This window comes from Cavia porcellus, unplaced genomic scaffold (genome assembly GCF_034190915.1).
Source record: "Cavia porcellus strain 051 isolate PalLab524CR breed Dunkin Hartley unplaced genomic scaffold, mCavPor4.1 scaffold_23, whole genome shotgun sequence".
NCBI classification, from domain to species: domain Eukaryota; kingdom Metazoa; phylum Chordata; class Mammalia; order Rodentia; family Caviidae; genus Cavia; species Cavia porcellus.
The window spans coordinates 44,636,638-44,664,617 of NW_026947506.1; the positions used below are offsets into that span (position 1 = coordinate 44,636,638).

General features: G+C 49.2%; 1 protein-coding gene across 1 annotated transcript in view; it reads left to right on the forward strand.

Moving 5' to 3' along the window:
* Positions 1-27,980, forward strand: part of Abca13 (ATP binding cassette subfamily A member 13) — a 312,721-nt gene that overhangs the window by 110,879 nt on the left and 173,862 nt on the right. The window contains 6 exon segments of the mRNA XM_063233618.1: positions 3,909-4,022; positions 6,876-6,966; positions 13,956-14,132; positions 15,480-15,786; positions 25,323-25,437; positions 26,552-26,881. Coding sequence (XP_063089688.1) covers positions 3,909-4,022; positions 6,876-6,966; positions 13,956-14,132; positions 15,480-15,786; positions 25,323-25,437; positions 26,552-26,881 — 1,134 coding nt within the window.

The following is a 27,980-nucleotide window of genomic DNA, read 5'->3' on the forward strand; positions in this document are numbered from 1 at the left end:
TTCAACACAGCAGCAGCAGCAAAGTGGACCCAGAGTGAATATCCCATGCTTGCAGCCAGGCACCTTTTGATTTTTCCCTCTATATTTTGAGTCAAAGAGTGACTGCAAGTGAGGTAGAAACAGGCTGCTTTCCAAAGTCAGCAGTTAGTAAGCAGGCGGGCTGTAGATGGAAAGGGGAAATTGAGCGCCAGAAGACCCCAGACTCCTGTCGCTATGAGTTTCTGCTTTTGGCCTCCAGTACCACAGAAAGTGTCCTGTGCTTGTTTGTTGACCGTGCAGTGTCCCCGTGAACTTCCCCTAACCATAGAATCTAAGGCCTTCTGAGCTGCAATGCCTGGACCCCTCCCCTCCCAAACCTTGAGGACGGCAGCACCTGCCAGGCTTAGCCTCCCTGGAATTCCACCTCGCCCCCTGCCACCCTCCCCAGTCATCACAGGGGCACAGACCTCCCCCACCCCACTGCTTGCTGCTCAGGTTTGGGAGGACACAGCCCCTCTGGCAGTGCCAGAAAACCAGGCACGAGTTGTGCCTTCTAATGAGAGGAAAGCAGGTGAGATTCATCAAGGGACAGCTGAAAATCATAACCCGCTTAGCGATCGGGCTTCAGGCTGCGAGTCTCCTCAGTTTCCGATCATCATGGGAAGGCAATCGATTAGAGTACAAACTCACAAGTTTCAGTGTTGGAGGCATTTCAGTCCCTTGCAGTCTTTCCCTTTTAGGCTCCAGTGACCCTATGTGTAGTCAGTGGGCATCTCTTCAATTCGGCTCCTGCATCCTGTTAAAAAGGTAACATTTGATCTTGAAGTGATGGTAGATTTGTATGCATTTGTAAGAGATAAGATCCTAGCCACACCCTAGTGGGTTTCCTATGGCACCATGGGCACCATCGGTGACATCTGTGGGGTTCACTGACCTTACTCAGGCTTCTCAGCTCCACTGTACCTGTGTGTGTGTGTGTGTGTGTGTGTGTGTGTGTGTGTGTGTGTACAGTAGTTAGTTTCACGGAGTCTCTTCACCTATGCAGATGCCTGCGTTTATCCCCAGGAAGCCCCATCACCAAGGGGTCTTTGGAGCATATCCTGCCATCCCTGGACTCTGAGAACCACTAATCTGCCCCCCCCCCACCACCACCATTTCAGCATTGTTACCCTGGAGACGAACTTCCATGTTCAAAGTGTATCAGTACCCCATGTGTCACTGGTCCCCAGGCCTCCATCCTCTGTGAGCAGGCTTGCTGACCACAGGTGTAGCAGCGGTGCAGTGCAAGCCGCACCCCAACCATTCCTGCTTCCAGTCTGGCCCCATGTGTATGTAAAGCTCCAGGCGCTCACAGCAGAGCCCCACCCTACCTGACATGTGGTATAAAAGTAACTTCCTACACCTGCTCCCAGCTCTGGGCTCTAGGCAGTGGAAAACAGCCCTGTTCCTTCTCCTCCTCTAAGTGTACCTTGGATGCTCTGTGTCTTTGCCTCTGGTAAACCTAAAATTGTTTTAACAGAGTAGATAGGATGGTGAGTGTGTCACTGCTCGGCACTAAAGTTTCCCCGGACGTTGTTTCCTAGGGATTGGCCCCTCGTGAGCAAACATCAGGGATTCACTCGTCTTGTTTGCATAATAACCTCCCAGAGCCCATATGCACTGCCCTGTATTTAAGCATTCACACATCTGTCATGTCTGGATTGCTCCTCACACTTGACTCCAGGGTTCTGGGTTTTTTTCCCGTCCTGTGGGTCACTCAACATTTCTTAGCCTTCTCAGCCCTCTTTTCTTTTTTAATTTTTCTTTTTGAGATAGGGTCTCTCTATGTAGTTCATGCTGCTTTGAACTTACTTTGTAGCCCAGGCTGGCCACGAACTCACAGTGAACCTCCTGCCTCAGCCTCCTGAGGGCTGGGATTGCAGGCATGTGCCATCACACCTGGCCAGTCCTAAAAACTGATTTTTAGATCCCAATTCTAAAAAATGGTTTCTTTGCAGTGAGTTTGGGTGCATGTCTTTATATGATGTTCTCAGTAGTGGTTACCCAGGTAAATTTTCACCATCTATTGACACTGACATTTTATCACTCTGAGTCAAGGGCAAGGACCTCACTTCTGCTTAGGACAGGCTACCTGCCCCGCATTTAAATACACAAACACTCCTCCACTTTCATAGCAGGTTGCCAGGATAACAGCAATAGGTATCACAGTATATCTCATTGTCATCACAATAGTTGTCCTTTCAATCAAGTATAGCAAAATAAAATGAAGTACAGAACATTATAGAACTTATCAAAACATAATATTGAATACAACAGTACCTTTAATCAGAATAAAGCAAAATAGTAGTAAAAATATTTGCTTTCAAAAAGATGGTAGAAGGAAATCCCCCTTATTTGCTATATTGCATATGGTCAGCCTCCCAAGCGATGCTCGGATTTCTGGTTCCCATTTGCTAAGGGGAGCAGGGGAAGTGGCATGTTTGACTCTAAGCCTGTGCACCAGTAGGCTCACTATTGCTTAACAGGGAGGCAGGCTGATTGCTTGGTTTCCCAGCGTTCTAAGTTCGAACATGGTGTGGATCTCAGGAGACATTGATGGTTCTCCCCCTGAAGGGGCTGAAGCCTACCACACCACAGCTGCTTACCAGGAGGTGAGCTGCTTGCTTGGTTTCCCAGTTCCCTATGTTCCAACATGGCATGGATCTCAGGAGACGCTGCTGGTTCTTCCCCTGGGGTTGCTGCAGCCTGCCACACCATAGCCACTTACTAAAGTTGGTTTATTAATCTAAGAATTTTTACACAAACTTTTGTTACAAATCTTTAATATTCATAGTATATATCAAGTAGTTGATAAGTTTTGATATTTTACTGATATTTGTCCTAGTACCTTAGTTTCAGTGAATTTTTGTTGGGCAGTTGTATAGTGAGTGCATATATAAAATAACTTAGAATACCTCAAGTTTTAATAACTTGCTGTGTGAATCCCGTTTGTTAACAGAGACAAATGTGTGTGTGAGTGTGCATTCCTTGATGTATGACTAAAGTTTCTATAAATCTCTGAAGCCCACAGCATTAATAACAGCATCCAGCCTCTGCACGTCCCCTGTGCATTTTTGACCAGCATGGTGGCATTTATTGCTTACAGAAAATTTTGCATGTGGCGGGTGCTAAGACACTGAAAGGTTCCTTCATCTCTGCAGTCCCAGTCGTCCTAGCCCTGCTTCCCTGGGAGGCCAACGCCGGGGGCAGACAGCTGCCCCTGCTTGCCCTAGCGGCTGCTCTCCAGGGTCCGTGGCAGCGAGAGGTCCCCTGCTGGGGAACCTGGCATATGCAGCTGGAGTCTCAGGTCCTCCTTGGCACTGTCTCTTTGGCCTCTGTTCAGTCTGAAACGTAACAGAGCTGTGATTGACATCTTCCTGGCTGCAGCCTCCTATCTCACTGAGATGATTTCATTAGCATGGGGTCTTTTTATCTTGAGAGGGAGGGGCACGTGCAGATTTACAGGTCTGTGACTGTGTGTATTTTATGATACCAAATCATTTTATGGAAGTCTTACAACCGGTACACTGCCAGCCACAATGAAGGACAGACACTCCAGTTTTCCTCTGTCCCCTGGCACTGGCTACTGTAGATCAGATGCATAGGCACGCGTTGGGGATGTGTTTGTGGGAGGGAACACAGGTGTGTGCTGCTGCTTTTGTTAGGATGCACTGGAGACACAGGTTTCACCAGGAGGCTCACTCCTGAGGACGCCCAGGGGTGTGTGCTGTGCAGTGAGCTGCTGTCCAGCTGCAGGGGTCATGGCGGATCTGCCCTCTGCAGATGACTCATCTAGGGTGCTCGGGGGTCTCGGAGATGCTACGGGACTGGAGATCCATCCAGTGCACCAGCCAAACAAGACGCTCACCTGAATGTGCTGTCTTTTGCAGGCTAATCACACTTTCTATTTTGTGAACAAGTTGAAAACTTTATCAGAAACATTGCTGAAGACCCTCAGCCTTTTCCAGGGAAGCGGAAGTGGACAGATGCTCTTCCAGCTGCAGGTGGGTGCAGCCTGAGGAGATCCCAGCCAGTGAGTGTGGTTGACATAAAGTTGGGTGGTTTATAGACTTTTGCCACAAGCAAGACGGCACCACTGTGACATTGGTTGATCCTGACCTGCACATAAAGTTCCACATTAAATGTAATGCTTTTTAAGATAGTTTCCATTCTTCTTAGTTGTAAATCTGCTATTGTGATTAATAATTATTTCCTAAGACTCTAAGTTTGGCAAAGTAAATGGACTGAGGTTTAAAATGCTTGGCTGCTTCAGAGCCAGCTGGTCATTAATTGTAAAATATTAGCTCAGGGTAGTTTACCTCCAATCTTTAGGGACACTGGGAAACCCTAGTTAAATTTCTAGCTGATAAAATGAGAAAACAGTCTTGTGTTTTTGTTCATATCCCATTATTTATTGCCAAATATTGATTTATTGACAAACATTTGGGGTCATGGACTTGAGCTTTAGACCACCTGGGTTTGACTCCAAGTTCCTCTGCACACCACCTGCTGTGTGACCTTGAGCTGGTCACTGAACCTCTCTGCGCCTTGGGCTTCTTCTTGCACAACCAGGAAGTCTTGGTAACTGGGAGATGAAGTGAGTTGCATGGTGGGAATCATTCAGAATGGGGTTTTCAGTGCAGATGCCCCTGAATGATTCCGGGTTCCCCTGAAGCAGAGATGCCTCTGCATTTTATCAGGGGGTGCAGCTGTTACAGTGAAGGAATAGTGGGGACAGGCCAGGGGAGGTCACCCTGACCAGAGCAAGGCCACAGGAGGGAGGTGAAGTGGCTGCATGCTGCCCAGGCAGGCAGTTGGGGGACAAAGGGCCAGCTATGCAGGAGTCATGAGCAGGAGTCGGTCAGCAGCCAGAGTCCCCAATCAGCGGAGTAACCAGGAGCAGGACCTGGCCTGGGCAGGAGGCCTCAGGATAGCACGCACTCTACAGGCAACCATGGCCCTGGTCCCTCTGGTCCTCGTGGCTGAGGACTTCCGTGCTCATTCTCATGGCGATGGCTGCAGTGCTGTCTGAACTTCCACTCCATCTTTCTCTCATGTGTCTCCCGGGGCTGCTTCATTAACGCAGAGACCAGCGACCTCCAGCAGTGTCCAGATGTGGAGGGGTCAGGTGTGGGGACGTCCCTCCTCCATCTGTGAATGATGGCATGAGCACTCCAGCCCCAGCTCCACAGCACCCAAAGGGCCGTGGGGACAGAAAGTTGCCCCTGACTGCTATGGGCACACCGGCAGCTCCTGAAGTGCAGAGTTCAGCTGAGCACTGTTTACTGAGTCTCACAGTCCACCACTCAACAACTTATTTTAGAGGATGCAAAATTCTGGACTGTTACTCTGTTTCTTCCGGTTCTTCTCTCCTTGCCTCCCTGCCTTTCTTCTATGGTGCTGGGGATTGAACCAAGGGCCTTTGCATTGAGTTACACTCCCAGAGATTTTTTTTGAAACAAGATCTAAGTCACTAAATTGCCCGAGATTGGTTTGAATCTGTGATCCTCCTGCTTCAGCCTCCCAGAGTGCTGGGATTATGGGCATCCACCTCCATACCTGGCTCATAAATTCTTACTCTGTTTCTTAGCTCTGGGCTCATGCTCAGGAGAAGCTATCTGTGTCTGGATTTGGAGTGAAGTCCACACTTGGCTCCTCCTATGCAGGGCACTTTATTGTGCATGTTTTCTGGCAAACAGCTAGTGCCCATAGAAGGAGGCAGTGAACACTCAGATTTCCAAGCAGGTCCTGGTCCTTGGGCAGGTTTGGATGAAGCTGTCCTGTGTGGGTGTGAACAGAGACACTCATTTCGGAGGTGCTGGTATTAAAGTATCACTGCCCGAGGCACCCCTGTGACCCGGTCAGTAGGGAGGCAGGGGCTGGAGAGCGCAGCTCTACTCTGAGGAGCAATCAAGTCCTGGGCTCCTCCCCATGTCTCAGTGCTAGGGCTGAGTTTGCTGCATCCGTGTTTCTCCCTCTGGGTTTTTGTGAGATTTTGGATGTGGAGATTTTGTATGTTGAAGAGCAGTGTGAATAAACTCTATGGACTGCCAAGTCTAGATGCAAAATTTCATGCAGGTGGTGAAGGTGGTTCTGTAGCGCTCTCCATAGTAATATGACCATGACCAGGAAGAGAGGCCTGGAGGGTGCGAGGTGGGATGATCAGGAAATGAACAGGAAGTGGGAGGGGTGGGGGATGTGACAATCTGTCCTCAGTGGGTTTGTCATGGTGGCCGATGCTCATAGAAAGGTCACATAAATGAAGGAATTTTCCATAAAGTGATCACCATGTGGCTTCATTAGAAAATGGTGCTCCTGCAAATCACTATTGCAATCTTTGTTTTCAAGCCTAGTGCATAACTACAGTTTTGTCTAAATTTTTATAATTGTTCCTTTTGATTTTTAAGGGAGACTTCATTAAATGTTGACATATTTTTCACTATGTTTACAGCACTTTATATTCTTCTTCTTCTTCTTCTTCTTCTTCTTCTTCTTCTTCTTCTTCTTCTTCTTCTTCTTCTTCTTCTTCTTCTTCTTCTTCTTCTTTTTCCTATTATTATTTTGCAGTGTTGGGGAAAGAGGCAGGCTTTTGCACAGAACCATAACCAAAATCCTCTTTATAAAAAGTTTTTGTGACAAGGTCTCATTAAGTTTCTGAACTGCCAGTCTGGGTTTAAACCTCAGCCTCCCAGGGTGCTGGGATGACAGGCCTACGTCCAGCTAGAACATTTTCTCAGAGGATTCACCCTCTGTATCTTTTCCTGGTGTTACAAACTTTTGAATATGCCTGATGCAAGTGTCCCTAAGCAGGAGGCCATGGAGCTCCTCTGTTGTGAAGCTTTATTGTATTCCTGTAGGAAGCCCTGAGGAACAGATTCATACGGAGGTTTGTAGACAGCCAGCTGCACGTGGATGTGGACAGACTCCTGGGAGAGCTCCAGCACTATGGTAAGTGAGCCAGCTGCCTGCAGCCAGGGACCCCCACCCAGCCCTGCCCCTTCCCAGGAAGGCTCTGTCAGCTCACTCCCTGCTTTCTGGGCTGGGGTACAGCCTGCCCCACCCCGACGCCCAGTCCTCCCTTCCCTGCACACTCCAGGTGTGAGTGTCTTAAACTCCGTGCAGTGATTCTGAGTATGTCATCACAATCTTGAATGTGGGGCCCACCCCAGTCTTTCTTGGCTTATTCATGGTTGGATTTATAAATGGATTTCCTGCTGTGAAGGTGACCGAATCATTTGCCTACCTGGTTGTTTCCTCTTGGGTTGAGTCATAGGATCAGGTGTCGTAAAACGTAAGGACTAGATAGGTATTCTTCAGTGCAGAACCGCCAGAGTGCATGTGGTGAAGTTTCCCTTTTCGGTTACGTTTCCATCTCCAGCTCCTACCGTTCACCTTGCTGGCATGAAGCCCTCTGCTATCACCACCCCGCCTCAGCCTGCCTCTGCGTCTTTTCCTTGCCAGGATTCTGCAGCCACACCCTCATCTTTCTGTTTGGATGTCTCCTGGGTTTCCTACAAAAATGTCATCCTGGAAAAAAAACCAAACAGGCACTGCAGGGAGAATATTTCCAGAGTAATTCTACCTGGCAAAATCTGGGTGCTGTGTGCAAAGTGTAGGGAAATATCGCTTATTCCCTTCACTGGTCATTGCAAATTAATCCCACAGAAATTCATGCCTCCTCTTCCTCCTCTGTTTTTCTTTTTCTTTCTCTCCTCCCATCTCTGTCTCATTTTCTTTCTCTTTCTCCTTCTCCTTCCTCTCCTCTTCTTTCATTAAAAACAATGTCATTTCTATCCTTAGAGGTTTTTAAAACCTGTTGCTGCTATTTTTGTTATTAGCTTATTTTGTGTTCTAATAGTGCACTGATGAAATTAAATCTCGCAGAGAATTTCATGCGTGGGCAGAGCTCACTGTGTCCAGATCCTGTCAGTGACTCCCCTCAGGGCACAGGGGGAATGTTTGGAGCTGTGCTGGTGATGCAGCCAGGGGTCCCCTTGAAAGAGGCTGGGATGCCTGGGAAAGCCCTGCCGCCTGCGGAGCAGGCTTGCACAGGACTACAGACAAGAGCAGCTTCGTGTATTAAGGCACCTACCTTGGAGTAGGAAGATGGAGCCATTTGTTGAGGACAGTTTTTAGGGGTCCCCAAATTCTGTCGTCCCCCAAGGTGCATGCTTGCTCTATTTCCTGTCCTGAGTTACAGTCACTGAATAGGAAGCAATGGTCTTGTTCTCTTGTCTGGATCTTGGAGCCAAAGTACTGCAGTCTTGTGTACTGCGCTGTGCTCTGGTCACCGTGTGAGCTTCAGGGTCCTGGTTACCCCTGAGGACAAAGCAGAGGCAGCATGTCTCTGCCTTGACCCCATTCCTGACCCTTGGCATTACCTCACCATGCTATAGGAGACAAAGAGGGCCCCAAAGCCCGGGGCCAGGTTCCTCCCCAGGCCTCCATGTCCCTCACTCTGTACTCTGTCCTCTGTCATAGCAGTGCCTCTGTCCCCCCAGGTGAGACAGCACATGTGGGGCATCCAGAGGGACGCAGACATCTGACCATGTTTTATGTTTGCTGTCCAATCTGCTGTACTGGGATGGGTCCTCATTTGTGGAACAGCTGCTTAAGGTCCTCCTGTCCAGTGGGAAGTGCATGTGTCTGTGTGTGTGTGTGTGTGTGTGTGTGTGTGTGTGTGTGTGTGCATGCACATGTGTATGCATGTGGTGTACCATGGTCCCTCACTGTACACAGAGTTGTTCCTGGAATCCAATTCATGAACCAGCCTATAGCTGCTCAGGCTGCTCCACAGAGCTGTGCTCCACACAGCTCGGCTCTTCCCGTGACCCCTGTGTCATTGTCCACCACTTAGAATCCTGCTAGAGCAGAACCGGCACATAATGACACCACACTGGGTTGCTCAGGGGACCAGGTCGGGAAAAGTTTGCCCATTAGCACAGAGGCAATGCATTAAAATATGTGGGATCGAGGTGGGCTGAGTCCAAGGACTCAGAGCCACAGATGCAGAAGGCTGTTTGTATACAGGTACACACAGACACACGCACACACGCACACATGCACATTGTCTTGGTTACTTTTCTCCTCGCTGAGACAAACTACCCAGCACTGAAAAGTAAGGAGGAAATCTTTATTTAGCTCACAGTTTGCAGAGGTTTCTGTCCATCATTGCCTGGCTCTAAGGCAGGGTGGCACACGGCATAGGGCCAACCGTTCAAGGAGGGCTGAAGACAGAAAAGCAACAGGCAAAGCCATTAAGAGCGTTGTCCTTCTGCCCCTTTTACAGTTTTATTTTTGGTCCTGAGAATCAAACTCAGGAATTTGCATTTGCCAGATGCTGTGCCTGAGCTATCCTGGCCCCAGCCCCTCTTAGCTGTCAGGGCGGGCAATGCTCAGGCTCCCTAGTGACCTTGAACCCAGCCCTGCACTGTGAATCAATCCCAGCGTCACACCCTCAAGGTCCAGCCACCTGTGAGAAGCCTCACGTAGGATCCCATGAGGCTTTAGGGACATAACACAATCCATGGCACACACGCCTGTGCCTCTGATATATGTGTGTCTCTGCCTCTGTGTTGTGCAATCATGCACATGACCTAGCTTTGCAAGCATTTTTCTTTTTAAAGCAGCTTTGATTCTTTCCTTGAAGACAGTGAAAGCTACTCAGTGTGAGGTCAGGTCATTCCTTACTGTGTTTGCCATCTGGAATTATGCGCAGTTAAACTGTCTAACCAGGCTTTCGGGACAAGACTAACAAAGCAGCACATTCTGAGAAAATGGTCAGTGTATAAAATGCAATATAAAAATACCCTGTGTGCTCCATTCCATAAAGTTAAGCTTTCTCCAATTCACCCTAAAAATATTCAAGTCTCTGCAGTTTCCAGGTGTCCTGCTGAGTTGCATGGGGAGGAAAGAAACACAGACACTTGGTGCCTGCCTGTCACTTAGCAATTACATATCCGGCCATAGTTACTGTTGGTGCCACTTACAGTTAGGTACGGTATACTTTACATGTATTACATGTGTAGTCATGTGTTTATATACAATAAACATGCATTTTAAAATATTGTGTCATTTTTATACTTTATATTGTATGTAATGCATTTATATAATATTTATATGAAATATAAATATTTATAAAGTGTTATGCATATAACATATATATATGACTTTTTAGTTTTTGGCAACCCAAGGGTAGGTGTGCTTCCTTCACAGACATGGAGAAGGGGACCTGTAACAGATTCCTTAGCTTCCCCACCTTAGAGGTGGCCTGAATGAGGGCAAGGCTGCTGTGGGTACAGCCACCTCCCCAGCCTTGCTGTGTTCCTGGTCTGGGGCCAGAAGGTGACCTCCTCTGGTCCTGAGCACAGCCCGAGCAGGAGGGAGCAGTGGATCCCCAGGGCCTCTGCACCTGTCCAGGGTCTACTTCTCGCTGAAGGGGTGTCCAGAGCCTGGGGCACAGGTGCTCCAGTGGGGTCCAAGGCCCACGCGCTGATTGGAGCAAAGCAAGACAGACCTTTGTACCACTTTGTACCAAACGTTCGAGGGGCAGACTGGTGCCACACACACCTGAGCACAGGCAGTCACATAGTTCACAGATTCACCCCTTACTGTCTCCTCATTGAGCCCTCTCTCCTCCTCATCTTCCACTCTCCTCCTTCCTCCTCCTTCTCCCTCCTCCTCCCTCATCTTCCTCTTTCCTCCTCCTCATCTTCCTTGTCCTTCTCTTCCTCCTCCCCTTTCTCTTTTCCTCCTTTTCTTCCACATTTCCTCCTCCTCCTTTTTCTCTTCTCTTCGACCTCTCCCCCTCCTCCCCATCCCTTTCCTCCCCCTTCCCCTCCCCTCCCCTCTCCATCCACCCTCCTCCTCCCTCCCCCCTTTCCCGATGGCCACAACAGGAATGCAGAGAGGACATGTCACAGTGGCACAGCACAGGTCAGATGCAGGTGCAGATGCAGACACATGACCTCATCCTGGAAGATTGCATAGCTGGAGGAAGTGAACATTACAGCTGCAGGCATGGGTTTTGCTCCTGCACCAGCCCCTGCCATGGGAGTCTCGACAGCCTATGGCCTGGGCTGCCCAGCTTTCTGTCCCTGCTGGGGAGGGTGAGTTGGGGAGCCAGGGAGCCCGCCTGATACCACTCTGTAGGGCCCCTGCTACTACTGTTGTTCTTCTATTGGAAATTGACATTGCACAGTGGTGACAGGACACAACACCACACTGCATGCATCCTGCATGGCCCAGGTGCCCGCAGCTATGCTCCACGCTTCACTACAGCTGATCTCCTTGATTACAGAGCATGTCGTCATCAGTCCCCGTCACAGGCAGGGTGAGGATGAAGCACCCTGCAGCTGATGCTCCCCATGGCCCTCAGGCCCCAAAGCTCAGTGGATGGGGGAACCTGCATCTGCATCCGCAACCTCTACATACCCTGTGCTCTCTGGTCCATGAGTCAGCTGGTGGCCACATCACATTGCTGGGCAGCCTGTCCAGCAGGTGTCAAAGCCAAGGCCAGGCCCTGGTGCCCAGGCTCTGAACCACTCCAGGAGATGTGCTGTGCTCTCGCTGGGTTCCTGTACCCCACTCTGTCCACCAATGAGGAAACCGCTTCCCAGGTCGGGGGCTCCGGGCACACTGAGGTGAAGACCCCTACTGACTTTTAGCTCTTCTGCAGTTTCATCATCCAGACTACAGCTCACGTCCTTTCTTAACTTCAGTGTTAGATGCTGTTGCCTTTGACACTAGGGAGAGATGAGAACTGCCAGCCAGTGGCGTCCTGCTGTCACTGGGGACTCTGGCTTGAGCCTTGTGCTGTGCAGTGGATGAGCTTGCAGCCTGGTTCTCCTCAGCACTGAGAGCTGACATCTCCCAGCTACTGGAGGCTGGAGTAAACAGGAGACAGTGCTGGTGGTGCCTCACAGGATGACTTGGTAGTATGGTGTCATGATCCACTGTGGGTTTCTGTGCACATGGCGTATTGTGTGTGCTGAGTTCTGTCTGTATTAAATCCTGACTGGGGAAAAAGGAAGGGTCCTTTGGGAACTGCTATGGAGACCCTACTGACTGGGTGGGCACCCCGTGCCTCCTGCATGGCTGCATGCACCCTGCAGCATTTTGGAGGGGCTTTGGAGTTAGCAGGATCATTAGCGTGTGCATAGAATTTAGGGTATGTGCTAACTAGATTCCTCCACCAATTGGCTTAATTTAGCTCTGGGTGTGGCTAACAGGAATTCCTGTTCCTGTCTTGTAGTCCAATGAAATAAAAGGGAAAAAGAGGCTGCTGGCTCCTTCCTGCATCTTACCTGCCCTGCTATGGCATCTTGGCATTAATGTGCAATTCTTTAATGGCCAGAGATATTGAATATCTTTTCACGTGTTTGCTGGCCATTCCTGCTTCTGAGAAATGTCTGTTCATGTCACTTGCCCATTTCTTGGTTCAGTCTTTTGTTTTAGGAGATCCATTTTTTTTTTTTTTTAAGTTCTTTGTATATTCTGGAAATCAGTCCTCAAGGCATAGCTGGTATTTTTCCCATCCTGTATTTGCCTCTTCACTATTTTGCTGTGCAGAAGTTTTAAAATTTGATGTAATCCCATTTGTTGATTTTTGTACTATTTCTTGTGCAACTGGAATTCTATTCAGAAAGTCCTTGCCCACATTTATGTCTTCAAATGTTTTACCTGTTTTGTTTTCCTTGGATTCAATGTTTCTATATTAATTTTTAGATCTTTGACCCATTTTGATTTTAGTTTGATACATGAGGAGTGATACGGGTCTGGTTTGAATCTTCTGCCAATAGCTATTTCTCTATTTATTGAATAGTTTATCTTTCCTCCAATGTATGTTTTGGCTGCCTTTTTGTTAACTAATTACCTAAATGTGCCTGGGGATATTTCTGTATTCTCTATTCTGTTCCATTACTCATGTATCTGTTTTTGTTTCCATACCATGCTGTTTTTATTAGTGTTGCTTTGTAAATAGTACAGCTTGGGATCAGGTATTGTGATACTTTCTACTTTGCTCTTGTTACCCCTTCTACTCTGGGACTCTTGGTTTCACATGAAGTTTAGGATTCTTTTCTCTAGTTCTGTGACTGATGCTGCTGGTGTTTTGATTACAATTGTGTTGAATTGTAGAACGGTTTTGGAAGGATGGCAGTTCTGACAATATTTGTTCTGTCTGCCTAGGAGCAGAGGTCGCCTTTCCATTTTTTCACATCTGCTGTGATCTCCTTTTTCAGTGTGCTGTATAGTTTTCAATTTAGAGATATTTTAACTCTTTGGCTAAGTTAATTCCTAAGTATTTAATTTTTCTCGATGCTCATGTGAGTGGTAGTGTTCGCATAATATATTCCTCACTGAGTTCACTATTGGTGCACCAAGATATGATTGATTTCTGTGTGTTGGTTTTGTGTCCTGCTACGTTGCTGAAATTGGTTATTACTTCTAAGGGTTTTTTGGTATGTGCTTCGGGTCTTCTACGTAGTATGACATATCATCTGCACATAATGGTACTATGAGTTTTTCCTTTCCTATGTGTGTTTTGAGCCTCAAACTTTTCCTTCTATTTTCATTCTGTCTTCTGCTGGCTGTCATGAGTTTCTGTCTTCCCTTTGTGTGTTAACTGTGTTTCTCCAATTAGATTTATCAGGCTTGCAGAGAACATATATAAAAAGGTAACACACCATCTTGTGCTAAACATTCTTTACACTTAGTTGTATCAGCATGACACAGAACACATATAAAAAGTGGAGAGCTTGTGTTCAGCAAACAAACAGCAGATTCTGCATGTGATTAAATTCAGATGCTCTTTTGAATGTTTTTTTAATGCAGGAATCTTGCTTGCTTTGAAAGTCGTCTGCATGACCCCCACTGTAGGAACAGAAAGTAGGGAGGGAAGAGAAGCTGATTTGCTCTGATCTGCTTGCCTTCCTCAGGAGGGATGCTGGACAAAGTCTTCAACCACACGGGGGCTGGACACTTCCACTTCCTGGGCAGTGCTCTGGTCAACCTCTCCTCCTGCATACTGCTGAACCGCTTCCGGGCCGTGGAGTCAGTGGACGTCCTGGACTCGGAAGCACACAGACTTATGAAGCAGAACAAGTTCTTGGCCAGTAAGTATCCGACAAATGTGGTGACAGAAACCCTGGCTCCCTGGTTGTCATCTCCCGTACTTCTCCCTAGAGGTGTTTTATGTTGGCTCAGAGAAAAGTGAAGCCTCTCCCAGATAAAACACAGGACAGAGCGGGGTAGCACACACAGTTAATGAAAAGACGCATCTCCTGCCGTCATGACTAACTGTGTGTTCACCACCGCGAGGGAAACGGTACTGGGTGAGTCTGTTCTTCCTGATTCTTGCCATTCTTTGTGGGTTAAATCTCACATGATACATAGCAATTTTCTTAAGCAAAGTTATATTTTCATTTTCTCCACCACCTTTATTTTTGTCATAGTATTTTGCTCTTTTAAATTGGGGGTGAGAAAATACAGTGGTCCACTGGAATCCGTTCCTGTGTACTTACTCCCATAAATATAACGCTTTCCTGTATCTTCTCTTTGAGTCAACCTTTAGCCATTATTATTGTTTTGGTGCTAGGGATAGGCTTGGGCCTGCGTGCTCTGTCTCTGAGCTGCCCCCTCTCCTCCTCTCCCACTGTTTCACTGACGTTTTGTGCTGGGTTGTAATGCTGAGGTTGTGATGAGGCAGGGGCTGACTTACACAGCAGATATTGGCTGTCTTTCCATTCTAGACACTGGAGGTCAAAGTTACAGCATCAGTAGGCTTCTTCTGAGGGCCGGAGGGGAGTTCTTCTGTCGTTATCTCTTTCTGGCTTGTAGATGGCTGTCCCTCCTTCTCTCTACCTGTGTCTGTATGTCTGGCTGTCTGTACTTTATGGGCACACTCTCCAGGCCTCCTTTAACTCAGTGTCCCCTCCAAAGACACCTTCTTTGAACACACTCACATTTCCAGATCCCGGGTGAGGACTTCATCATCTACATTTGGGGCCATATAATTGAGTTCATGGCAGGGTTTATGCTGGAAACTCAAAGAATCCATTTGGCACAGAACACGATCCTTATGCTTAAGTTGTGAATGGACATTATCATGGAGGACGGACCTGTGCCTCCAGTCATGTCTGCAACTCACCGGAAGAGATGCTGGTTACCATTTGAATAGCCTTGCATAATTTTTCAAGTCCTGAAAAAAACGCACAATGTTTTGTGTGGGTGGTACCACAATGCGATTAAACTGAAAGTATAATGGTCCGTCAGACTGAGAGAGAGGTCTTGGTTCTGTGTTACCCCCAGAAGCCTGTGAGTCTGAACCTGGACCCCCTCCTGCAGGAGGAGGAGGGAGAGGGGAAGACAGAGAGGGAGGGACAGGGGGAGGAAGGGGGAAGGGGGAGGTATGCACCTTCCCTGAGCTCTGCTTGTGTTGACCTGCCCTTCTCTGCCACCAGGTGTCATCTTCAATGCGTCCTCCGTGGGAAAGAGCTTGGGCTCAGGGTCTCTCCAATTGCTGCCCCACGTCACGTACACGATTCGCACCAGCATCTTACACAGCATGAGGACGGATATGATAAAAAACCCTTCGTGGAAGTTCCATCCTCAGAGTCTGCCAGCCGACGGGTTCAAATACAACTACATCTTTGTGCCGCTGCAAGACATGATCGAAAGGGCCATTGTCGAGGTGCAGACCGGGCAGGAAGTCCTGGAGCCGACTGCTCAGACGCAGGCAGCGCCCTACCCGTGCCACACCAGTGACCTGTGAGTGGGCATCGCCGCAGATACCCTGAAGGGCTCTCATGGGAGTGGGTGATGAGGGAAGAGCCTTGAGTTTTTCCATAGTCACCCAGAGTAAGTACTCAAAAACAATGTATGTCAGAAGAGGGGAGCTACCCTGCTGCAGGCTACTTCCTTTGTGCTTGATGAATGTCGTCCTCAACATCCTGCACCTTAACATCTGCTACACAGGCCGTGGGTCCCTGGCTGTGCCCCCTGTTAGCTCTGATACTGGCACCTTCTGAAGCTCACTTGAAATGCACAGTGGAAAGTGAGCTGCTGAATGTGAGGTTATTAAAGGGACGGGTTTGAGTGTCATCCTAGCTATGAGAACAAGGACAGACACTTGTCCTTCAGTGGTCACTGCAGATAACAGCTCATGCACGTCCCACCCTGGGGCACAGCAGCTGGTCAGCAGGCAGATTGTAACTCCTCTCCAGGTGATTGGAGCCCCTTTGTGGGACAGGTGGCATTATGCTAAAGAACCAAGATGTCCCCGGAGCTGCTAGGTCATGGGTGCCCCACTCACCAGCAGACTCAGCCAGGGATGGGTTCAGAGCTGACTGTGTTGTAAGGAGGTGGGGTCTGGTTGGAGGTGGTCCCTGGGGTGTGACCCAGAAGGACATCTCTCCCTTCTCTTTTTACTTCCTGCCAGCCAAGGGTTGAGCAGGTTTCCTCCAACACCCTTCCACCATGATATTTCTGCTGTGGAGCTAACAGACCATGGGCCCTGCAGGGCGCAGGTGTCATGAGCCGGGGCTGGTGCAGGGCCCAGGTGTTCCGTCCGAGGCCCTTGTGCTGCCCGGATTGATACACAGCTGGGGTCCGTCACAGGCAAGGCCGCCCAAGCATTGGTTCTGACCACGCCTGTGGGAAGTGTTGGACACTTCCTGCTGCTTACTGAGTGACTGCTGCTCATTGATTCATTCCTGTATTCAGTGCCATTTGTGTGCTGTCTGTCAGCCGCTAGGTCTGGGGTGAATTGGGGAAGGTGAAAGATAAAAACCACTGCGGCCTTTGTGGTGCTGACAGCTCAGGGACACAGAGTGACAAATGCAGTAAGAAGCAAGTAGAGGTAGTGTGGGTGCTGGGCATGGGCGAAGCAGAAACAGAGGCGTGAGGAGGGAGAGGAGCCTGAGTTCTCTGGGGTTGTTAGTGTGGTCAGGGGCTGCCCAGCCCTGAAGGGAATCTTCAGGCAGACACAGAGACAGAAACAGAGCATGACATGTGTCCCAGACCAAATGGGAAGTCAGAGCAAAGGCCCTGGGATAGGAGTGGCTTGGAGTGTGTGGAGTGCAGAAGGGCGAGAGAAAGACGGTGAGCGCACAGAGCAGAGCAGACTGGGCGGCTAGGTGACCTGTCTCCTGCCTGACTCCATTAATGTCCTGCTCAGGACCTCTGTGAGGAAGGGTTTGGGGATCACCTGCGGAACCATGCCCTTATCTGGGAGGCTCCTGTAATAACCCAGGGGAGAGACTGCCCATCCTGGTCAGGTTCAGAATGCATTCTGAGCAGAACCAGCACATGGTAGCAGTACCCAAAAGACTCCATCTCAGCCCGGTTACCTCGGTCTCTGGAGTGACACTGAACTAGGAGAGGAAAGCCCGTTGGTGGAGAAGGCTCAGAGGAAGGGAATAGAAGTGTAGTTTTGCACTTGTCAGACTTGCTTTTAGAAGCCCAGAGAAGGTGGTGAGGTTTCTGCAGGAGTCTGATCTACCCTATTGGATGTGTTAGTTTGAGTCTTCCATTTGGACGGTGTTGGGGCTCTGAGGTTGGTGGCTGTGACTGTGGGAGAGAACACAGCTGGTGACACTAGAGGCCAGCGCCAAGCCCAGGCCTCACCTCAGAGAGGCTGGGAGGAGGGGACTGAGAATCCCCCAGCTCAGAAGGAGCTTGAAGGTGGACCCAGGCAGGGGGAGCCACAGGACGGGAAGGTTCAAGAGTGGACTCGTGGGCCAAGTAAGGCCAAGGCGACCATTGACCTCTGGACTTAGCTGTGGGCGTGCATGTCCTTGGGGAGGTTAGGGCGGGTGAAAACCTTCTGGGACACTGAAAACCTGAATGGATTCCAGAGGAGCTAGAGGTGACAGTGGAGTCCAAGTCCAGCAGCTCAGGCAAGAGAACATGTGAGTGGGAGGCGTCCTCAGGAGTGCCGCACCGGAGCAGGCCACCTCAGGAAGAGAAGGGCAGCTGTGTTCTCAAGGACTCGAGGGAGAAGAAGTCTCAGGGAGCGCAGTATCTTAATGCAGGTCCGGTCCTAGCAGAGTGGCCACAGTGACAAAGCCTGTTTATGTCACACTTCTGCCCGCCTGCCTGTCTGTCTGTCTCTTTCTGTCTGTGTAACATCCATCAGCAGCCCAGGTCCCATTCTTTGAAGACACCAGCATTAGTAAATGCTGAAATCACAGAACTTGCGAGGGCCAGGGTTTTGTGGTCCAATCTAATCTTCCCATCTGCCTTGCGTCCATGAGCAGTGATCACGGGGGCCGTTTTAACTGACACTCAGTCCAGGATAAGGGTACTTTTAGAACTGGAACCTCAGTGCCTTTCACATTTCAACCAAGGATTGCAGACGTTTAATGTGTGGCTTTAAAGAACAAGCCGGCTGATAAACATTGTTTCAGCAAACAAAAAGCAAAAATTATCCTGAAATTCTTTTATTTGAGAAAGAAAAGAACATTTCTTGGAGACATTTTCTTGGCCTATCGTCTCCTGTGCTGCTCTCTGGCTCCTTCTGGTCACTGCACTCTGAGCTGGGTCATGAGCAGGAGACACTGGCTGCTGGTCCTGGTGGGCAGGGGTCTCCCAGCACTGCGGCTGGGTGTGGGTGCGTATGGGCAGAGTGGAGATTGAGGAGTGGCAGAGATGCGCGTTGCCTGGGCCAGGTGCTTCCTGTTTTGTCCTACATGGTGCATTTCTGCAGGTGAACAGTGACCCTAGCTAGGGACCCCAGCAGCCTCACTCAGAGACATCGCACAGTCTGGATGGGGGTGGCCCTTCAGTTACATACTTAGTCCTGCTCTGTCCATCTGTTAAAAATTTTTGTTTCAAGCCTGCTGCAGAACATGAGTTTCCTCGGTGCTGGGCAGCGATACACAGATGACCAGGGCACACTTCTGGCATGTAAGACACTCACAGCTTCACAGAGTCCTTAATGTTGCCTTCGTAACTTACTAAAGTGCTGTGGTTCATGGGTGCAAATTAGAATGTCCCCTCCAAAGCCTCGTGCATTCAGGGGTGGTGTGAGTGAAAGGTGGTTGGATCTTGGGGTTGGCATGCTCAAAGTGGATTCATTCACGCATAAGTTCAGGGCTGACTGTGCCCTTGCGGGAGTGGGGCCTGTGGGGGTGGTCACTGGGGTGTGACCTGGAAGCATTTATTCCCCCTCCAGTCTGCTTCCTGGTCACCATGATGTGAGCAGCTCTTTTCCGCCTGACCCTTCCACCATGTGCTTTCTGCCTCGGAGCTGGCTGACAATGAACTAAACTGTGATCCAAAACAACCCTAAGCTGCAGGCATCAGGTGTGTTGTCTCAGAAAGGAAAGTGAATAGGACAGGAGGAGCAGAAAGGAGGAAGATTAGCCCTAAGGCTCTGGGGGTGCCGAGAGCCATTGGTCACTACTGGCTTCATGCACTCACCCATGTGGGTGGACATCTGGGAGGACTCCTTGAGGGAGGAATTTTACTGCCCAGAAGTCTAAGTCTGAGACCTTACAGTTGCCTCTTTGCAGATCTAGGTCCCCAGTGTGAGGCTTGCTTTTGAGGTTGGCTGATTTCTTTAGAGCTCCTGGGGTTTCTGCTCTGGAAGCTAAATAGAGTTCCAGCTTTGCCATTTACTGGTCCGCAGAACTTTGGCACAGAGCTCTGATAGCTTTGCAATCAGTGTCCTGGCCTTGAATGGGCTGCTGATTGCTGAGCTGCCTACCTGGTGAGGCTTGAGAAAAGCCCAGACCTGGGGAAGAATGGGGCAGGCTCTGTGAACAGACAGGAAGCTAGAGCAGTGGGCTTCTCTGTCTTCTCAGTCCTCATCTGCATGTGCGGAAACCCAGATGGGTTGAGGCAGGGAATGTCATACTCAGAGAGGTGTAGGCTCACTGAGCACCTTGCCCCTCCCTGACATTCCCCACCGAGTCACAGAGAGCAGAAGGGACCAACAGAGGACACAGGGAGAAAAACCATGGGCCATGGCACTAGTGCTCCCCTTTGGGGGGCCCCTGCCACGTCCTGGGTTCCAGTTCTGAGGGATGCTGAGGGCTGAGCGGGCTGGCAGGGGTGACAGGTTGCAGGAGTGGGCAGTGGGGGCCAGGGAAATGGGCAGGGTCAGGGCGATGTGGGAAGGGGCCTAGAAATCACCACCCTCCCACACTGAGATCCAAGTCCCTGTGCTATTTCCCTGGGTGGTGCTCCCTGCAGAGTGACTTTGATCCAGCAGGCTGCTCTGTCTCACACCTTTGAACTCACAGGGTTGTGCTGATGGAGGCAAGTGGCAGCCAAGACACCACTAACCAGGGTTATTAAAATGTAAATGGAGGAGAGGCTTCCTGCAGAAAAAGAAATGGGACAATTAAATGTTTGTGAAGATGTGAGCATCCTTTCCAAGAGGCTTGAATGCTTAGGTCAAACCTATTTCCAGGCTCACCCATGGCTGACTTCCTTCCCCCCTTTCTTAGACTGCTCTGCCTGTACACACACACACACACACACACACACACATGCACGCACGCACGCACGGGCTCTCCTACACTTATGATTTTACTTTTTAAGCAAATTTGTGGTAATGTTTTGCTCTTTATTATTGTCCCAGTGGTTCCTTTGAGTTCTGATTTGTATAAAGAATATCAGTGCACTGAGAAATGAAAGCGAACTGTTCTCTTATTTTATCACACACCCTCTCCACTCTGCTATGAAGTTTAGCTGGTTTTATTATCGCATATGCTGCCGAGACACACACTGGGTGGTGTTATTACCTCACTGCCAAGACACTTCGCTTCCACTTGCTAATAAGAAGAAAAATTATCCTTTTGTTTCTGTCTTGCACCAAGCTAGTTTTTCTCCGAGCCTCACCGCCTGTTCTCCATCCCTTGGCTCCTCATCCTCCCACTGCATTCAGGGAATATAACATTTCCCAAGTGCCTTAGCACTTTTAACTTCTGGTTTTGTTTTTCTCTTTCTCTTACTGGAAAAGGTGCTCACTGTGGGCCATTACCCCTTACACTGTGGTTTACCAGCCCTCATCCAGAGGCTGAGATTGGTCCTCTAATAATTCCCTTATGAGTTCACCAGACAACACAATGAGTTCTGGCATCCAGTACGTCAGTCTCCCTGTGGCAGTCACAGGGGATAAGCCGGGTCCCGCTTCCCCACTTGCTGGGGGCTGACCTTCGTCCAGGGCTCCCACAGCTTTGCAATCAGTGTCCAGGCCTTGAGTGGGCTGCTGATTGCTGACCTGCCTACCAGGTTAGGCCTGGGAGAACCCAGTCCTGGGGAAGATACCTCAGTGGGGCATGAAATGCTTCACTCCAACATTTCTTAAATACGTTTAAAAAATAGGTCATTAAATACCTTTTGAAAAGGTCATTATTTTTGACCTCTAATATATTGTAGAGAATTCTTGATATTTTTCTCATACTTGACTCTAATTTTGACCAGTTGCCAGTAAGTTTAAAATTCAAGATATTTAGCAGAATACATAACATTGTTGTCTGTGCCAGGACAGTTTTCCTTCAAACAATGAGTCCTTTGAATCTGCCAGTTCACAGTTTCCTTTGTGGAAACCCAGTCAGTGGCTTTCTCATCACTGTGACAGAACACCTGACACCCACAGTGGTAAAGGAAAAGTTTATTTTGACTCGCGTTTTTTTAAAGGGTTCAGTCCTTAGTATGCTGGCTCCAAGGCAGAGAGGGTGAGGTGGGGAAGCCTAGAGGAGGGAGGCAGCCAGGAAGCAGAGAGGGAAGGGAGGAGACTGGGCCTGGGTGTGGACTTCCAGGTCCCAACCCCAGTGACCTGCCCGCTCCAAGCAACCTCCTAAGGCTGCATGGAATACTGAACTCATCAAGGGATAAAGCCACCACAGCGGGGTAGTGCAGCCCACATTAGCGAAACCTGTGAAGCTTCTGAGCAACATTTTAGGTCTCAATTACTCCCCACACCTTTGACGCATTGGAGGTTTACCAACCTGATCATTTTCCTGTGTTCTGTTTTATTTCTTTCTGGACTTCAGTGATACACATTTCTTCCCCCAGTGTTTCTGTCCATAACTTTTCTCCAATTCTTTTGAACTGTTTATTTCTTATGGTTGTACTTACTATATATGTTTTTATGTCCTTATAGTATTTGAGCCATGGTCACTTTCTCCTCCAGTTTTTTTGTTTGATAGTTATAATTTTATGTCTACTTCTTTTTAAGATCTTCCAACTTAAAATTCATATTTTTTGCCATTTTGTTATCTCCTACCTGATTCCAACAGCTGTACTGTGTGGTATTCCTTATAGAGGAGTTTGCTTTATTAGATATTTTGGAATTGGTGGCAAGAATATTTTCCTTATTTTCATCTGCTCTGTGTCACCATCATTTTTGGCATGAATTCTTCATTCATTCATAGTGGTGTGACTGTTAGTTGCACTTTGATAGACTTCTGTCTCTGCGGTGGTTACTCCTCTGGAACAAATCATGTGCTCCTGCTCAGGTTTCGTGAGAAGGTCCACCTGGTGGGGAGGACCAGGAGCCATCAGTGGCTGCAGAACTCAGAGGCTGTCTTACTTCTACAAGGAGAGGCAGCTTCCTTGCAAGTGTGTGGATTCTTCACGTAGACTTGCTGTGTGTTTCTATGGAAATAGGGTGCAGGGGCCAGGTGGCTCCTCCATTTCCCAATTTAAAATGCCTCTTGACCCTCACTTCCATGCGGCTGTATGTACCTCCTGTACAGACTGTTCCGCCAACTTTTGAGAATTCCACTATCAAGATTCCTTCTGAGGTCTGCGGAGGGAACGATTGAAGTGTTCTTTACTTACACTGTTTGTGTGACCCTTACACAAGTGTGATTGTCACTGGAAGCCTTCTCTGGTTCTTGGATGTCTTTTCCAAAAGTTTAACAAAGCTGGAAGGTACATTTCTCCCCTTCTTGCCGGTTTTTGATGTAACAGCTACAGAGACTGTGCAGTGTGGCTGCGTCTCTCCTCTCTGCTTGGTTTACACTGTCTCTCTCCCCCACAGCTCTGCAGTGTGTGCAGTACGGAAGCCCTGGCCACAAGCACTTGCTCCAGAAGACCGGGGTTGGCTGGGTGTGACTCTGAGCTCTGGTGGCTTTGTCCTTCACAGACCTGAGTGTCCACAGGATGCAGCCAGTGTGGATTCTCAGCACTGTGATTTTAGAGGCTTTCGGAAGTAGGACTTCGGGTATTATCTGAGCATGATTCTCACTGGCTTTCCTGAGATGGAAGTCACTGAGAGAATAAATTCAGTATCTGTCCACCCCTGGTCTTTTAGAAACAGAGAAGTTCACAAAAAAACAACCTTTTGAACCCTGTCCCCCCAATAAACCAACTGTGAGTGACTTTGAACTTTACAATCCTTGGGGTTTGGCTTTGTGGCGGTTATGCCTCTCTGGGAGGACAGTCAGCTTTGGCTTGGTGGATATGTGTGTGGCTTCCATTTTATAGCCCTCTACCTCTTCAGAATGCTACCAAAAATGATTTAAAAATCACCAAAAACCACCCTGCTCCCCACACAGCAGAGGACTGGGTAAGCTGCCTTCACTTAGCTTTCCTGTGGTGGCTGACAGGGTTCACCAAGTCATAACAGTTGTCTGCAGCTGAAAAATGAATGAAAACAGAGGTTCACTCATCCTCAGTGAAACGTGAAATTCAGTACAGAGCGGAAGGACACAGTGGATATGGAACTCAGGAATATACTCAGCAGCACAGCTGGCTTCCTCTCAGTGCCAGACCTGGCCCCAGAGAGAGGAACAGGGAGACTCAGCTTCTGCTGTGACCGGGCCACCAGGTCCCCAGCAGGTGGCCTGCTGTGCTGAGTGCTCTGAGGTGCCTCATGATACTGATCCAGGATCCTCATTTGCAAGGCTGACCTGGACCTCAGCAGAAGTTCTGGGTCTCCTACCCAGAAAGCCCAGGCACATGGGGCCTCCCAACCCTCTCTCCCAGGCCTCCCCCTTCATGCCACTGACATCCTCCATCCAGTGGTATTAGTAGAAACCAGATACCTGCCATCATCTGAGCACTCTGGGCTGAAGCTTGAACCCAGCCTGGGCAACTTAGTCACTCAGCCAGACCCTAACTGAAAATAAATGAAATAAAGAAAAGACTGAGGGTGTTGCTCACTGTGAAAGTTCTGGATTCAGTCCAAGTACTGAAAAGGGAAAGCAAAATCTAAGAAGACAAACTACGTTCCTGGTGACGTCTTCTCTCTGTGTTCCTCTCCTCTGCAAACCCTTTGGTGGTGTCTCCCTGTTTGCTAAAATCCAGGGCTTACCCTGTGTGCACGAATCCCTGTAGGCTCTGGGCCGCCAGTGCTCTGCCCACTCTCTCTTGCTCAGGCTGGGGCTGCTGCTGACTGGACCCTCGAAGCTGCCTCTGACCCTGCACCTCCTGCCTGCAGACACCTCAGGGCTCCTCCTTTCCTTGTTTCTGCTCCCTGCTCACCTGCTTCTTCCGGCCCCCTCCCCTGTCCTACAAGTGTTCTTCTCCCATTGGCTGCAGCCACTGCTTTCCCCGCCTCCCTCACTGCTCACTGTGTTCAGGGAGCAGCTCTTGGCTGATTGGCTTATTTCCCCCTCCCATATTCTAGAGTGGATAGAGGCCTTGGTGGGACCTTTACCTGTTTCATTCACTGGTGTACCCTGGGCCCAATCCTGTGGCTCCAAACTTCAGTTGATCTTAGTGATGAATAAAATAACTAACTTGCCAAGGGTTCTCACTGGAGAGCAGGGAGAGGGAACGCTATAGTGGGTGGACAGGTGAGGATTGCTCAGCAGCCTAGAGCAATGCAAGGAGGGAAGGAGGGTCAGCCAGCGTGGCCTTGTTCATGAGGCTGCGATGTGGGGGACCAGAGCTAAACCCAAGGACACAGCTGTCACTGTGTCCTCGTTCTGGATTAGACATGGAGCCCAGTCTGAGTGGGCTGAACAGCGAGTGTAGGAGAAACAGAATGGAGGCGCTCACTTGCCGATTTGCATGTATTTTGTGGGTGCTGGGACTCGGTTGCTGGGGTCACTGATTGAGGGCTTATGGCATGATTCCTTCCTTTCAGCCTCTCTGCGTGAAGCAGGGGGCAGAGGATGCAGGTTGGGCTCTGGGGGACCTGGAACCAGCTGCATGCCCTGCGTGGGTCTCCTCCGGGTCGTATCCTCAGCAGCCAGGACAGTGGTCACAGCCAGATGCTCAGGTCATGGGTCTGGAGTGCACATAGCCTTGAAGGGAAATATGGTGAAGTTCCCACTGGTACTTCATCCTTCTAGTGCCTGACTTTGATAGAACCGTGGTGCCCACTGACTGTATCTTTCCAGGTTTCTGAACAATGTCGGGTTCTTCTTCCCACTCATCATGATGCTGACTTGGATGGTGTCCGTGGCCAGCATGGTGCGGAAGCTGGTGTATGAGCGGGAGATCCAGATAGAGGAGGTAAAGGGCCTCCTGGCTGGGGGTGGAAGGGCGGGCAGGGAGCCCTGCAGTGTCCTGCTCCTGTCCCTTGCTGGGGTCCGGGGTGGTCTCCCTGGGCATAAAGCCCCGAAAACCACAGCCAAGGCTTTTACCTCTACTGATGGCTTTTGAGAGTGTGAATGGGTGACAGTGCCTGGGAGATGGGACTGCCCACAGGTCCCTGCAGAGGGTGAGGCCAGGTGACTGTAGCTGTGCACTCTTTGCCTCTAAGTACTTATTATCAGTGTTCCAAGCTGTGCAGAGGCTGTGTCACTGTGATGTGTGCTATTTCCCTTTTCTAGGCTCTCTGCTCAGGGATGGCTGCATTTCCTCCCTCTTCAAGTGGAGACTGGTGGCCAGGGTTATTATTTGCCTGAATTTTTATTTCTTTGGTGGTACCATGATTGAGACTGAGCTCAGGCCTTTGCCCTGAGCTAGGATCCCATCAGTGGTTTATTTCTAAATCTGAAACAGGGTCTTGCTGAGTCACCAAGCTACTCCAGCTAGACTTAAATGTGCATTTCTCCTGCCTCAGCCTCCCAGAGTGCTGGGATTATACACGCTCAGCTCAGTTTTTCTCCCTATACGCATAGGGAACCCACACCCAGAGTATCACAGAGTGATGGATAAGCAGATGGGAGAGGGCATGGAAGACTTCATTTTATTTTCATTATTTCTATGTGGATTATTTTGCTAAACACATTCCTGAGCCCACTCAGGGACCCACCAGACTGCAGAGTGCAAGCACCGGTTTGCCTTCTTTGTCTCTTTCTTTATTAAACAAAACCAGCACAAACAAAATGAAGCATGGTATTAAAAACTACAAACCCCAGCAAACCTGAGATCACAGCAAGGCTGTGGCTGTGCTGGGCTGACCTGAGGTCTTGGCCACCTGCTGCCATCCCTGCCTTCCTGTGTCCTCACCAGGGACAGCATGCTCACACCTCCTGTCTCTAAGGTGGTGATGACCCACTTGGTGAGGTGCTTGTGAGAGCCCCACACCCAGCTCTAGAGGGAAGTGTCCTCCCCAGGGTGCTGGACACTGACTCCCCCCACCATCCTGTGCCACACTGTGACCTCGTTTCCCGGTCCACAGTACCTGCAGATGATGGGCGTCCACCCAGCCATCCACTTTCTGGCCTGGCTCCTGGAGAACATGGCCATGCTCACCCTGAGCAGCGCCACTGTGGCCATCATTCTAAAAGCCAGTGGCATCTTCACACACAGCAATGCCTTCATCCTCTTCCTCTTCCTCCTGGACTTCGGGGTGTCAGCCATCATGCTGAGTTACTTCTTAAGTGCATTTTTCAGCCAAGCTAACACAGCCGCCCTCTGCACTAGCCTAGTGTACCTCATCAGCTTCCTGCCCTACATAGTCCTGCTGGTTCTGCACAAGCAACTAAGCCTGGCTGTCCAGACGCTTCTGGTAAGTGGGCAGTTCTGCGAAAGGCAATTTGAAATAGCCATTTGCACATCAGAACAGCCACCCCCCTAAATCACTAATTTATTACTCTTAGATATATGCGGGCTTTCCTGATATCTTTATTTTTTTTTTTTTCTACCCACAAATGACAAAGTTTTGGTGGTAGTTCACTGAAAGTACATTGCTTCTTTGGCTGCCTGCTCAAAATGTGCATTTTTTTTTGTAAATAGAGTCTCGCTGACAACTCTGGCATGTCCTTTCGGGAAGCACCAGGAAACTGGAGTTTCTCTGTTTCATGCATGGAAAGAAATAGATTTCTACAGCTATTTTAGAAGTAAAAGAATCCCTTAGCAATATCAGAACTTCTCATCCATATGGAATGTACCTCCTGAAAAAGAATGTGAATGTCTTTTGGATCTGCTGTGTAAAGTACAGAAAAGAGAGAATGCCACGTACTTTTATGACGATTGTCTGGCAGGCACAGTGCCTGACCACAGCAAGAAACTGACCCATGTGTCAGGCAGTGGATATCACTGTTAGGTAGATCTCCTCTGCAGCACCAGTAGCCTATCTGTTCTTACTCACATCAGAAAACTGAGGCCTTCAGCTCCTGCAGCAGGTTGCGGGTGTCTGGTGGGAGACAGGCGTGGAACCATCTTGAGGAATCCTGGGGTTCTAAGTCACTAGACCTTGGACTTAGAAGTCCTGGGCTTGGAACCCCAGGGCCTCCAAGGAGTTCTAAAGCCTTTTCAAACTCCTTTGGTCCCAACAGACTTCTTGACAACCCTACTGCATCACTTACTCATTGGGAGGTGCTCCTCTTTTATTCTTACTCAGAGCCTGGAGTAAAATGTAGCTGTGAAAGCAGCGCTGTTTCTATCCACCTCCAGTAAGTGGCTCAGTGCTGGAGCCTACATGCTCAAGATATGCCTGCATATGCACTGAGGGCGTGTTAGAGTCAGCTGGCTTTCAGTCCACTGACAGTAGTTCCTCGAGCTGAGCAGCCTGCATCGTATTTGCAATGACCCGCAGCCAATGGTTTTGTACTAGTGTTAATTATGGGTTTTCAAATAATGGGCACACAGAGGACCACTTTCTTGAG